The 14,321-nt window shown below is 42.2% G+C and overlaps 1 protein-coding gene across 1 annotated transcript in view; it reads right to left on the reverse strand.

The window, feature by feature from the left end:
* Nucleotides 1–430: 430 nt before the first annotated feature.
* RAB1A (RAB1A, member RAS oncogene family) overlaps nucleotides 431–14,321 on the reverse strand; it is a 42,005-nt gene continuing 28,114 nt past the window's right edge. Inside the window, exons 2-6 of the mRNA XM_077282526.1 lie at nucleotides 13,759–13,831; nucleotides 9,553–9,648; nucleotides 7,717–7,812; nucleotides 2,285–2,416; nucleotides 431–1,626 (exon numbers count right to left, since the gene is read on the reverse strand). Of these exons, the coding sequence (XP_077138641.1) occupies nucleotides 1,426–1,626; nucleotides 2,285–2,416; nucleotides 7,717–7,812; nucleotides 9,553–9,648; nucleotides 13,759–13,831 (598 nt within the window). The 3' untranslated portion in view covers nucleotides 431–1,425. The remainder of the gene's footprint in view (nucleotides 1,627–2,284; nucleotides 2,417–7,716; nucleotides 7,813–9,552; nucleotides 9,649–13,758; nucleotides 13,832–14,321) is intronic.

A 14,321-nucleotide genomic window follows, 5' to 3' on the forward strand; every position in this document is an offset into this window, starting at 1 on the left:
CTTAGGACAGAGCTGGCTTTTATGCATCTGGGATGACTTTTCTGAACAGAGTGAAAAGGTAAAGTGTCCTTGTCTTGGATTTTTGTTTTCCCCCCCTTGGTGGAATTCTTATAAATAATGGCTTAGACAACAAGATGTCCGCCATCGATGTGCGGGTATATATATATGTATATAGATAAAGAATACATTTTCAATGAGAAAAAAAAACAAAAAAAAACATAAAACAGCATAGACTTAATGGCAGAAATGAAATCACCGTCACGCTTGCACTGCTGTACGCCTCTTCAGAATCTAGATAGAAAACAAAAACGGTGGGACGGGCAGGGGGAGACCGAATGTCTGAATGAAGAAAATAGGGCAAACACTGCACAGTCACTAACATTTCTCCCTCTCATACAGATTTACTAATTAACCTACTTTTTGTTTTATATATATATATAGACATTTGAAGCAATAATAGTGGTTGCAAATGATTGGGTTAGTTAAGCACTTGTTAGTTTCATATACAAGTTACCCCTATGTAAAACTTCCATTACATGCAGGGCAGTGTTGGCCAAAAAAAGACTTAATACCTTCATACTCCCCATTACTAAAGACAAATTAAGACAATACTTATCACCGTACAGTTTGATATTACTTCCAATAAGTACAATATTTATTAAACATTTCTTCAGTTCTTGTTACATTGTTCTGCAGCCACAAATTATATGCAGAGGATGGAAAAGAAAAAACAAAAAACTAGTTGCGCTTCAATCGTCAGAGGGCGAGGAGGGTCCGCGGGGCACATTGTGCCGCCAGGCTCCTCTGGGCCAATCAGTGTAAATCTTTCCATTCACAGCTCTACGAAAAAAAGGAACTAGCAAAAAAAATCAGATCTTACATATAACATCTCACTAAACTTTATTGATGCATGGAAACTTGACAGACACTGTTGTGCTGTTTGATACAAAATGGCTGAACTTCATCTTCAGAAGACTAAACCCGACTCCTAAATGTTGCCAATTGAGATGGGGGAAAATAATAAAAATATATATATATATATATATATAGTATGGTGGAGGGGGAGGGTGAATAGATAGCTTAATCACAGGGGCGAGAGGGGGGATAGTGCCATTAGTAAAGCAACAAAGGTTACACACATTGAGAGACCGGTACACATTGGGAGGGAGAATGAGGTTTAAAAAAAAAAAGTTCTGAAAATGAAGTTAGCTGTCTTGAGTCAAGGGCATAAAAAGAAAAAAAGAAAAAAAAGTCAGTATTGAGCGTTTACAATTGCTGACCTTTGGGGAGACGGTAAGATTCTGTTGTAGTGCGGCTACATACAGTACAATTCAGGCAATTTTTTTTTTTGTTTTGTCACTTAGGTTCAGATTGAGATTTCACTGCTGTGAGGAGGGAATGGGGTATTCGAGGGGGCAGGCTGTTTTAGCAGCAACCTCCGCCAGTCTGCTTGACTGGAGTGCTGGAGTTGAGTTTGACATTGGGCTTGTCTGGACCTCCAGCTGTGGCTCCGGGACCCATTCGCTTTTTGATCTCAGCAGCCATTGTCATGAAGGCCTGCTCTACGTTTGTCGCATTCTTTGCACTCGTTTCCAAGAATGGAATTCCCAGGGAATCTGCAAATTCCTAGAGGGGCAAAAAGAATAATAATTAGGATGCATGAGGCGCAGAAGGTCTTCACAGCGAGTCAAATAAAACATTTCATTCCATAAAGGGATCATCTATTTTCATTCAAAACGGAGCTTGATCCTCTACTCACTGGGCTCTGTACAGTCATGTCTACACGTGACCGCTGCAACCAATCGCTGAGCTCCAAGGTAATGGAGATGACGACTCAAGCGACTGCAGGATAGAGTATTGCAAACAGATCGGCCCCAGAGAGGTGGGACATCCAACAGGTAAGTCATGCTTTTTCTTTTACATTTTAAAGCATCAGCAGCGACAATTATGACTGATCTTGGACAAGCTTTAAACTTCAAAACGAAAATCGCCCTTGTTAGCTGCAAGCAGCGCATAATATATCACTATAGACGCAGAATACTGCATGTTATTGTCTGTCTACATCATATTTTGGGACTAAGGAGGAGATGTAACAGAAAAGATCTCTCTTCAGAACAAAGGCTGGAGTGGCGGCATCTGTAACCTCCGGCGCCCCAGCTCTTGTGAATCACTGACAGAAAATGGTGAGTGTAGCAGTTTTATTGCTGCTGGAGTACCGAAGGCTACAGGCTATACTTTTTGCTTACAAACTTGAAGATGGTCAGCCAAGGAGCCCATTACCCACCTTTGCTGTTGTGTAGTCGACTACTTTCTTTGTAGTCAGGTCACATTTGTTTCCTACCAACAACTTGTTAACATTTTCACTGGCGTAGCGGTCTATCTCCTGAAGCCACTGCTTCACATTGTTGAAGGATTCCTGAAAGGAGAAAAGAAAAATGACTTAATTCTCTCTCCACTCTGATAGTTGTGGGGGCTCTGCAGTATAGTAGATGCTATGACAACCCATGCCCACTAGGGGCAGAAAACAGGACTCCTGCAAAAGTTATCCTTAAAAAGCAAATTTCAGAAAAACTATGGGAGCACCCGTGATAAAATTTTAGCCTATGACTGTTGAGACCCTCATTGATTTCTGGAATCAGTGGGGGTACCATGCTTTTCACCAGGCACCTTCCGGTGAATATTTGTACCTCTGATCATCGGGGTTACTGGGACTCAGATTTTCATCCACAAATTAAAACTCCTGCAATGTGTCTGACACGTCAAAACATTTAATGAGCTACTTGACGATAACTTCTGGAAAAATAGGAATAACCTTTCAGAGGTAGTACAGCAGTAAGCACATTTGCCAGAGGCAGAACACCATTCACCCATATCCCACAGACGTATTTCCTATGGCTTATATAGCAGAGACAGTGTACAGTGCTGCACAGATTGTCATCACACATATCTATCCCTGTAACAATGGAATTCATCATCTAAACATCCGTGTCTGACACACATAGGAAGCGGATTAAATAATGTACAAAAGCCATGCAGGACCTAATGCCAAGTGCCAGCGCTGTCTGTACAAATAGTCCGGGCTCCAGCAAGAATTCTAAAATGTTGTTTTAACCAATTAGATACATAGTCCATGAGCCAAGAACCAAATTTGACGATATCGGTACCAAGCGGAGTGACTAATTCTCTTTGGTATTTTTAGGTAGATGCATGTCTGTAGTTTATTTTTTGATATGATAGCCCTTACATATACGTAGCTTATTAACCCCTTCAGCCCTAGGCCTATTTGTACCCAAGTGCCTAAGCCAATCTGACCTGTGCCACTTCATGGGCTAATAACTTTGGAACGCTTTCACCTATCCAAGCCATTCTGAGATTGTTTTCTCGTGACATATTGTACTTCACGTCAGTGCTAAATGGGAGTCAATATATTTTACCTTTCTATATAAAAAAATGCTAAATATTCGGAAATTTTGGAAAAATCGGCAATTTTTTAACTTTGAAATTCTCTGCTTTTTACAAAAATACTGATACCCCCCATAATAGTTATTAATTTACACTCCCCACATGTTTACTTCATATTGGCATCATTTTGAAAATGAAACCTTATTGTTTTACGACGTAATAGGGCTTATAGTTTTATGCGCAATTTTTCACATTTACAGCAAAACCCACTTTTCAAAGGACCAAGTCACTTCTGAAGTCACTTTAAGGGGCTTACATAACAGAAACCACCCATAAATTACCCCATTTTGCAAACTACACCCCTCAAGCTGTTCAAAACTCATTTTTAAAAACTGTTAACCCTTTAGGTGTTCCACAGGAATTTTAGCATGAGCCAAGAACCAAATATGACGATATCGGTACCACCCGGAGTGACTAGATGTAGTATTTGTAACAAAATTTAATCCAAGTTATGTAAATACACACTGAACATGTCATGTGCATATATATATATATATATATATATATATATATATATATATATATATATATATATATATATGTTACTCCATAATATCTTCAACATCGGACTCTGAATCTGACTGTTGTTCTACTGGCTCGTCTTCAGTACCCTTGTTCTGGCATGTCTGTAATCTGCACATGTCTGTGCACTTCAGGCCATTGCTGAGGCAAGTACACTGAGGAAGTTCACATGACCGCACACACTTGCAGGACAGTAGCTGTATAATAGCTTCTGGTGCTGGTGCCCCTTGCATCCACTTGACAACAAGCTTTCCGTCGTTATCTATCATCCAACCGCAGTCTGTTGGGTTTGCAACCCATGGCTGGCTCTGCAGACTTCTCCTCCAGATCGCAGCCTGGTAGTTTGCACGCAGTGCATGCATGAAAAGGCAGTCCTGGCAAGGAGGGAGTTGACTTGACTCTACCACTCCACGTCTGGCACAGAACAGCTGATAACGGAGCCTGTTTACCTCAGTTGTTTGGGTAGTTGGCAGGTACATGTGGCAGGTGATTTCCTGTAACTTCTCAAAAAGTTCGGTAGACACTTCCCATGAACGACCAACTTCCTGAAAGGCATCCTGGTATGTCTTGTTCATCTTCAACTGCTTGAGTGTCGTCATCTTCCCACGGCCAGCGAATGCACTGACGGTGTCACAGCCTGTAAATGCATGCATACCAATCAATGAATCACATACGCTGCCTCCCAATGTTCGGCTCAGAGTGGTGATATCCAGGAATCTTGTCCGGTTCTGTGTACCGCATTTCTGGAACAGGTGGGATGGGATTTTGTGGCACATGCCCAGACACAGGACCATGACATCAGTATCCTCCGAAGTGATGATGACCGACTTGTAACCAGATTCTGCTGCATGAAGAGCATGGAGAAGGAGGCGTGTGTCTGCTTCTTCTTGATTTGACTTAAGGTCAGCAGCCTCTTCCCACTGTTCTTTGGTGATCTTAAAGCAGAGCTGCTCACATGTGACATACAGCTCCTTCTCCTCAAGCTTCTCCCTGTGGTGTTTCGCCTTCCATTCTTCTACCAGAAACTTTATGAGACTTGCCTTGTTGGAGGAACTACTTAGAAGCTTTTTCCACTGCTGGATGTTGTGCCCATGTTGAATGTTCTTGAAATGGATCCCTGTGCCTTCATATCTGTTGACTCTTTCTGTATCTTTGATGGATGTCTCCTTGTAGACGTCAAAGACAATATCAATGCGCTTGCTCTTAGCACCCTCATGGATAGCGCGACTCATTGCTGTGCCTGCTAGCTGGCCAAATGTTGCATTGTTTCCCTTCAGTTTCTGAACCAGGCTCATCCCATCAATGATGGTTGCAGAGGGCTCGGGGATCACTTCTGCAGGACGAGCATTCCTCTCCAACTCCCTTGCGAGGGCAGCCTTGTTGGTCTTGCGGATAGACCCATCACCATTGGCAAGTGCCCATGGCAATGGACCCAGGGGATGAGTCAAGACATCACTCATTTGTAGCTTTCTGTTCTCAGCTACAAGTATCATCTGGCCAAATAGGTTTCTGTCAGCCTTCAAAATTACCTCCTTGCCAAGACCTTGTCTGCGTGTCTTCATTTGGATGTTAGAGAACGTTTTAAGTTTGTTCTTCGTCATCTTGTCATGAAACAATGTAGTTGGCTTATCGGTACCCAAACGCTCATCCTTGAATGTTTGATATGCATCCTCTCCTATACTGTATGCCCCTTGAAGGTCTTTGGCTACATCTGGTGGTGCTACAGTCGCTGTTGACAAACTGATAAGTTCACCATTATGCTCTTTGTTGAAGGGGTTCACCCAACCTGTCTCCAGCAGTTGAACGAAAGATTGGACATCGGCTTCATCTCTTCTAATCCTAGACACCTGTAGGTCTGAATGGCTGAAGTCAGTATATTGTTGGCCTACCAGGGCCCTCAGCTGCCTCAAGTACATACTGCGGTACTCTGATGTCAGGTAGAACCTGGAAACAGCTCCAACTTTGAGGCTGAAGCCTTTTGTGCCCCCTGGTGTCTGGGTGTCTTTGTTGATTGTCTCTTCAATGGTCTGGTCCACAGGAATTCGTCCAAAAGGATTCTTGCTACCGATCTGGACCGAAAAGCCACCTTGCATGAAGTATTCATGGACCTCTGGGTGTTCTATGGGCAGCCGAGACATTGTGGCATAGTAATAGGTTAGGTATCGGGCATAGTTGACCTTGTCATAGGCAAAACACCATGGTATCATCTGTCGGATTGCTCCTAGGTGAAGCATCCAGTTGCCTTCTCTTGAAGCTCGAACCAGGGCCAGCATGGTCTCGACCATGTATGTGTCAGTGTGTACGTGTATGTGTCAGTGTGTGTGCGTGTGTTGGGGCACCTCAGGGTGTCTTCAAATGTGACATAGCCCCCTAGATTTCTTCCAGTAAAATTTGCACTCCAAAAGTCATTTGGCGCTCCTTCCCTTCCGAGGCCTGCCGTTCCCCAATACTGCAGTGTACGACAACATATCGGGTGTTGTTGTGTTCGGGAGAGATTGGTGAACAAATAGTGGGGTGCATTTTTTGCTGGTACACCTCTTAAAAATAAAAAAATGAGCCTAAAATGACACCTTCATGTAAAAAATGCACTTTTTCCATTTTCTCAACCAAGTGTTTCCAACTACTGTGAAACACTGGTTGGGTCAAAGTGGTCACTATACCCCCTAAAAGATTCCTTGGGGGTGTAGTTTCCAAAATAGGGTCACTTTTTGGTGTTTCCACTGTGGGGGTACCTCAGGCAGCCTTCAAATGTGACATGGCCCCCTAGATTTCTTCCAGTGAATCCGCCACCCAAAAACCACATAGCGCTCCTTCCGTGTTGAGCTGTGCTGTGTGCCCATACTTTAGTTTACGAGTACATGTGGGGTGTTTCTATAAACTGCAGAATTAGGGTAACCAAGTTTGGGTTTGCCGTTAACCCTTGCTAGGTTGCAGGTAAAATTGGATTACAATGTAATATCTGGAAAAAAAATGAAATTTTGAAATTTCGCCTTCATTCTGCTAAAATTCCTGTGGAACACCTAAAGGGTTAACAGTTTTTAAAAATGAGTTTTGAACAGCTTGAGGGGTGTAGTTTGCAAAATGGGGTAATTTATGGGTGGTTTCTGTTATGTAAGCCCCTTAAAGTGACTTCAGAAGTGACTTGGTCCTTTGAAAAGTGGGTTTTGCTGTAAATGTGAAAAATTGCGCATAAAACTATAAGCCCTATTACGTCGTAAAACAATAAGGTTTCATTTTCAAAATGATGCCAATATGAAGTAAACATGTGGGGAGTGTAAATTAATAACTATTATGGGGGGTATCAGTATTTTTGTAAAAAGCAGAGAATTTCAAAGTTAAAAAATTGCCGATTTTTCCAAAATTTCCGAATATTTAGCATTTTTTTATATAGAAAGGTAAAATATATTGACTCCCATTTAGCACTGACGTGAAGTACAATATGTCACGAGAAAACAATCTCAGAATGGTTGGATAGGTGAAAGCGTTCCAAAGTTATTAGCCCATGAAGTGGCACAGGTCAGATTGGCTTAGGCACTTGGGTACAAATAGGCCTAGGGCTGAAGGGGTTAATAAGCTACGTATATGTAAGGGCTATCATATCAAAAAATAAACTACAGACATGCATCTACCTAAAAATACCAAAGAAAATTAGTCACTCCGGGTGGTACCGATATCTGGCCCGGCTCATGGACTAACAGGGTGTAGGAAGAAATTAGGAGAGAATCTGATTACCTGGTCTGTAACATCGTACACAACAATGATACCGTGCGCGCCTCTGTAGTAACTGGATGTGATGGTTCGGAACCTCTCCTGGCCGGCTGTGTCCCACTGGTGAAGAAAAAGACAGATTAATACATCTGATATCGCCTAGTAATGGTGGTGCTGGATCTCCAGTATTTCACCGACAACTATAATCGTCACCTTATTACACGTCCATAAGTACCGGCAGTGTAACATGTCAGTACTGACAAGAGGCACAGACGTGTATCCAGGCCACAAACCTTGGCATTTTGTTAGTAAAATATTAACCCACTTAATGACCCAGAAATTCTTTTCCTCCTCATGTTCTTGTTCCAAGCACAGTCATTTTTATTTACGGTGACACCATTCATTTTAGCATATAATGTACTGAAAAAAAACTGAAAAAATTCCAAATGCAGCAAAATTGTGGGGAGAAAAATACAATTCTATTTTTTTATTTATTTACAATGTTCATGGTGCAGGATAAATTACCTAAAAATCATGATCATCCTGTACTATGGCAATACCAAAGAGAAAATATATATATATTTTTTTTTCTTCATTTTAGTGAAAAAAAAAACTGCTGAGAAATGTAAAAAAATATATATATAAAAATTAAAATAATGAAGATAAATTTGGGAGATGCATAACTTCCTTTTTATTTTTCCCAGTAAATGCAGCCAGAGGCTGAGCTTTACAAGAGGTGTCGGCCGCAATGGTAATCCAGCAGCTCACAGTGGTGCACTTTTCTTCTTCTTACATGGGCCAAGCGTTAAAAGTGTAAAAAAAATTTGAAAGACATTTTTTCCTGACAAATAAAACCCTAGCTAAATCAAATTAAAAAGGCAGACGGCAAAATTTTTTTTTTTTTTTTAAATGCAAAAAGTATTTCAACTTTGCTAAGGTTATCCTGCAGCTACATAATACAGTGCAGACAGGACTGTGCTGCCACCTTGTGGATGGACTGGTTTCAACAAGACCTCATACAGGAAAGACTGCAATAAAAAAAAAAAAAATCCATGTGTCAATGTCCATGATGCACGGACCGGCTGCAGATCTCCTCACCTAAACTCCGCAGTCACAGGCATATCTGAGGATGTAGAGTTTCGGATCAGGAGACTTGCGATCAGTCTGTCTCATGGGATATAGGCTCAGGTAATAGAAGTAGATCAGTAATTTTTAATACCATGTGGAAACCCATACATATAAAAATTGCTCTAGGTCACTGCTATATCGCAGCATAGCACAACCGGTAAGAGAAAAAGTTAGAGCAGAATTTCTTGTGACGATACCTTGCGGGTCACATTGCATTATGCTGCGACGTGGCAGTGGCACACAGCAGTCGGGGCTACACAACTAAGGAATTAAGCCTTAATGTGTGATCCCAGAAGTACGGCTTGAGCTCTAAGACGGTAAAGGTAGCTTCATATTGATCAGAAATGTCCCATTCATGTGAATGAAGGTTACAGAAATCCATGCACATGCTGCAGGTATAAACCTTTACACGGATGACATTTACCAAATATGTCCAAAGTTTCTACAAATGAATAAACGTCCCTTTATCCCGCTCATGTAACTCATGACTTATCATCATGTATTAAGAATTCATGTGTGAGTTTCCCTGCAGCATTTACAGTCATCTCGCTGCCTCTATTAATACTCCGTCCCAGCCCCGTCCCATCGGCGTACACGAGCAGATACTCCTCAGCCCGGCGTGATCTGCCGCTTATCACTGATACTATGATGTCCGCCCAGGCCTGGGACAATTCAGCAATCAGCGCTCGGCTCTTCCGTGACTCCATGATAAATAGCTCAGTAATTACTTACTATCTGAAGTTTAATCGTTTTCCCGTCTAATTCTATAGTCCTGATTTTAAAATCCACACCAATTGTACTGATGTAACTTTCCGTGTATGTGTCATCCTGCGGAGAAACAGAAATGGGCTTCATTAACAACCTGCATAATAAAGAGGCATCAGTAGTAATACAGGACATATTTACCACTTTATTAATCTGGCGGAAAGAGAACATCCAGATCTAAAATATGAAACACCACAACAATGGCGTCACTAAAAATATACATAACATTAAAGAAAAGCAGTGAGAAGAGCGGTGACCACATAATATATATACCAAGAGCCCAACATACGACAGTCAGTACAACAGACAAGCTCCAATATCATGGCAATGCCCCAAAATATAAAAAAGAGGAATTACATCCAGTACCTGAAACAAAAGAGCAGGCGCGGGCCGCACACATTATCCAGCTGTCAGATGAACACCTTCTCCAGAAGCCCAGTAGGAAGAGCAGCGCTTGCCCAACAAAGAACTTAAGGATCAGGCATGTTGAAATCCAACTGCCCGATCATCATGTTCCAACATCTTCCATCATGATAGAGTCATAATGTCCCAAACTCTTATCAGATCCACTGAAATTAGGGCCAGGAAATACAACACCTAAACTGCATATTGCTAGGAATTGTGTGCCTTTGGGAGCTACAAAGACATCCCGTTACCAGCGTGGACAGTGATTACCAGGACAGCCAAGAGAGGCAGAGCTGGGAAGAACCTTGTCCTGAGCCAGAGTCCTGCATGACATCCTGGGAGGCCCCCCTCCCTGCAGGAGCAGCGCCATACATCCCATGTACCCGGGCTAGGAAGCAAACATTGTGGGGCAGACAAGTGCAGACAGGACAGATCGGCCTCAACGCCAAAATAATTTCACTCTGAAATGCCGCAGCGTTTCAGAGTAAAACATTAATAAATAATCTTTATTTTTATATAGCGCTAACATATTCCGCAGCACTTTACAGTTTTACACACATTATCATAACTGTCCCTAATGGGGCTTACAATCTAAATTCCCTATCAGGATGTCTTTGGAATGTGGGAGGAAACCGGAGTGCCCGGAGGAAATCTACGCAAACACGGGGAGAACATACAAACTCTGCAGATGTTGTCCTTGGTGGGATTTGAACCCAGGACTCCAGCGCTGCAAGGCTGCAGTGCTAACCACTGAGCCACCGTGCTATTTAACATTGGTTGCATTCATGCAGCCCGTGGTTTGCACAGCAGGAACCTAATGATGGCCCCCCATTTAAAAGTTTTCTGAGATTGGCCTATCTTTTTTTACTTTTAGATAAATATTTTACAGAAGATCTAAGCTCTGGTTAACTTAGCAAGGACCACATACTTGTGCCCTGTGCACAGTGGGGTGTAGACCGCACCCCACAACAAACAAACAGTGAGCACATTTTCTGTTTTCCTTCATTTTGCCTGTTATATTATTTATTGCTGTACTGGTACCTGATCTACCCCGAGTATAATCTGATCCCAGCTACCTTCCACTCTGCTGTAACCTTATTCCATTCATTTGATAAATTGTAGCTCTCTCCGCTTCCTTGCCACGTGTCCCAGATAAAACTGGAGTACAACATTGTACATAACGAATTGAGGACAATTTCTCTCTCAGGCAAATTATAATATTACAGTGATCGGCTACTTATTATTTTGATGGCATTTTTTTTTTAAAAAAAAAATGTAATTATTGTGGACAGCACTTCTACACGGTCATAATTATCCTTTTCAATTAGCAGCAGCTCCCATGAGGCCGTTTGCCCACCATTGTCTGAGGCCACATGGAAAGGCTCACGGCGCCCAGTTAGCTATGGGTCACCATGGAGTGGCCGTGGGCTTATGGTGTGTAAAGGTCTCCATGCTCCGTATTATTAATTCAGCTTAACAGCAATAGATTTGGATCCTAGTATATATTATACGGATGTGGGGTCCATCCCTTTCTAAAATGCTGCTGCTGACAGTGGTGGCACATAACTAATGTATATGACGAGCATCAGATACGGCGTTAACTATTGCACAAATCTGGAGATCTAGCTCTCCCTCAATATCCTTTTAAAAACAGGTAAGGCTACTTTCACATTAGCGTCGTGCACTGCACGCCGCAATGCGACGTTACGGCGCACCAATGCATACTGTGGAAGCACCACACAACGGGGGCAGCGGATGCTGTTTTTCAACGCATCCGCTGCCCCATTGTGAGGTGCGGGGAGGAGGGGGCGGAGTTCCGGCCGCGCATGCGCGGTCGGAAATGCTGGACACGACGCACCAAAAAACGTTACATGCAACGTTTTTTGGTGGCGACGGTCCGACGCAACACGATGCACTGCGTCGCTAATGCAAGTCTATGGAGAAAAAACGCATCCTGCAAAAGTGCTTGCAGGATGCGTTTTTTCTACAAAACGACGCATAGCGATGTGCAGTGCACAACGCTAGTGTGAAAGTAGCCTAACCCTGCAAGTTACACCCTGGTGAAAATGGTCCTCGACATTCACTAATCACCATCCTATAATGTTTATATGATTGGGTTTTTTTTGTTTTTTTTTAAGGGCCATGTGTGCAAAAAAGGACCTTAAGTCCCACCATCCTCGCCAATTCTTTTCTGACCTGTTAACACTCACATTAGCAGTCCCTCCTCGCACAACGACCCATCAGCCGCATGATAAATAAAAAGCCAATGTGAAAAGAACGGCCCCCGCTCCTTAGCACCGTTCGACTTCCCCCATATCTTAGCGTTCCACTACAACACTTTGCCTCCCGCTTTTTACAGGTCTCGCCTACCTACTTACACCAAGCAGAGCTGCTATGACACAAGCAGATCAACTATATTACAACCTACACATTACACTGAATAAAATGAAAGAGGGGAGACAGATTCATGTGGATTCCTTATCTTATCAGATCTCAAAGTACAAACGGTCTACATTCTTACATGGATCTCTCCGACCTGATGAGGCAGGAGCGCTTATTTTGTAAATTCATGTCAGAATGACTTTATGATTGATCCAAGTAAAGTGTGAGCGTATGTGTACAAATGTAGCTAGTCTCAGCCCCTCCAGCCTGACAGCTGCAGCTTGCACTGAGCAGTGGGAGATCTCAGGATGAGCAAGAAGGAGGGACACTGAGAAACTGTTAATGAGACTAAGTGGGAAAGATTTAGCAGCATTGTGGAGAAGGGGACACGGAGGAGCTGGCAATGTGGGTGGCGAGAGGTTCAAAATTCCAAAAAGATTTCACTGTTATTCTAACATGAACTTTCAAAGTAAGTACACCAACCTCATCCAGCCCCAGGAAACTCATAACTTAATAGTATTGAATTCACACTATAGCTCTAGTATCCCCCTTTTACACATGGGACAATAGTTCTGGTTATCGTGCGGGGCCCAGTGATATATCAATAAATACTTTCTCCTCCTGTACCAGTTGTGACTTGTATTGTTAAAGATTATTATGCTTGTTTTTCTTATGTATACCCCTCCTCACATGTAAAGCGCCATGGAATAAATGGCGCTATAATAAATAATAATAATAATAATAATAATAAATACATGCTTCAACCCCTTAAAAGGAGTTTTTTTTAACATAATGACTGATGACTTTTCATAATCAGTGTTTTGACAATCAACAAGTATTTGCTGACAGTTCCCCTTCCTAGCAGAGCAATGAAGTGACAGCTGTGCCCCCTTTACCCTGCTGTACATAAAAGCTATGAAGCGGTGCATGGTGCCGAAACCCAGTCCCATTTACTTCGAGACTACGCTGCTATACCAGGCACACCTAATAAAAGATCAATGGGGTCATACCATCTCCTCCCACGATCAATGTAACCTTTTCTAAGGATAATTAATATTTTAAAGAGATTTTCCCTGTACATACATATCTATGAGCTCTTGTATGCAAGTGAATAGAAGATAGCAGGACCTGACAGTGGCCACTATGCAATGTGCAGAGCTGCAGCATGCAACTATATGCCATACATGCAGCCATCAGCTCACCAGTGGGGTGACGGACTCCCACCAGTCTCGTATTGATTATCTATGCAGAGGTTAGGTCATTAACAAGTTACTCCTGGATATTACATTTAAATTAAGAAAAAAAATTCATGAAAAAAAACATAAAATTCATGCGCGTATAATTTAAGAAATGTCATTAAGATTATACACATTAATTTGTACTTACTGCAAACCTAAGGAGAAGGCAAGATTTCCCCACACCAGAGTCTCCAATGAGAAGCAATTTGAATAAATAGTCACTGCAAACAGAGGAGAGAACACATATTAGCCATAAGAAAGGCGGAACACGTCAGACATTTCACAATCACATGACAATTTCCACGGCTCCGTCCAAACGGCCGCCTGCCCAGCCCTAGTCAGCCTTATGTGCCCACGCTTAGCCAACTTCTTGGAAACTGACATGTTTTACTTGATATGTAAACACTTGTAAGTCAGGATGTGAGTATAATAAGAAATCACCACCACTGCAAAAAGAAACGTCTTCAAGGCCGGGATATATCCCTATATAATCAGTGCTGGGCTTACAGAAGGTGACTATGGAGAAGAAGGTGCAACTAAAATTACAGCAATCAGCCAAGTAATCAGGAACAGCGGAGATTTAGAAGAATGAGGTACGGCATAAAATTATTTTTCATATAAACCAGGTGTTTATATGAAAAATAGGTTTGATACACCAGAGTAGCGGCGACAAAAATCCAAGTATTAAAGTACGGTATATTCTGGTCATAA

This window comes from Ranitomeya variabilis, chromosome 2 (genome assembly GCF_051348905.1).
Source record: "Ranitomeya variabilis isolate aRanVar5 chromosome 2, aRanVar5.hap1, whole genome shotgun sequence".
In the NCBI taxonomy this organism is placed as follows: domain Eukaryota; kingdom Metazoa; phylum Chordata; class Amphibia; order Anura; family Dendrobatidae; genus Ranitomeya; species Ranitomeya variabilis.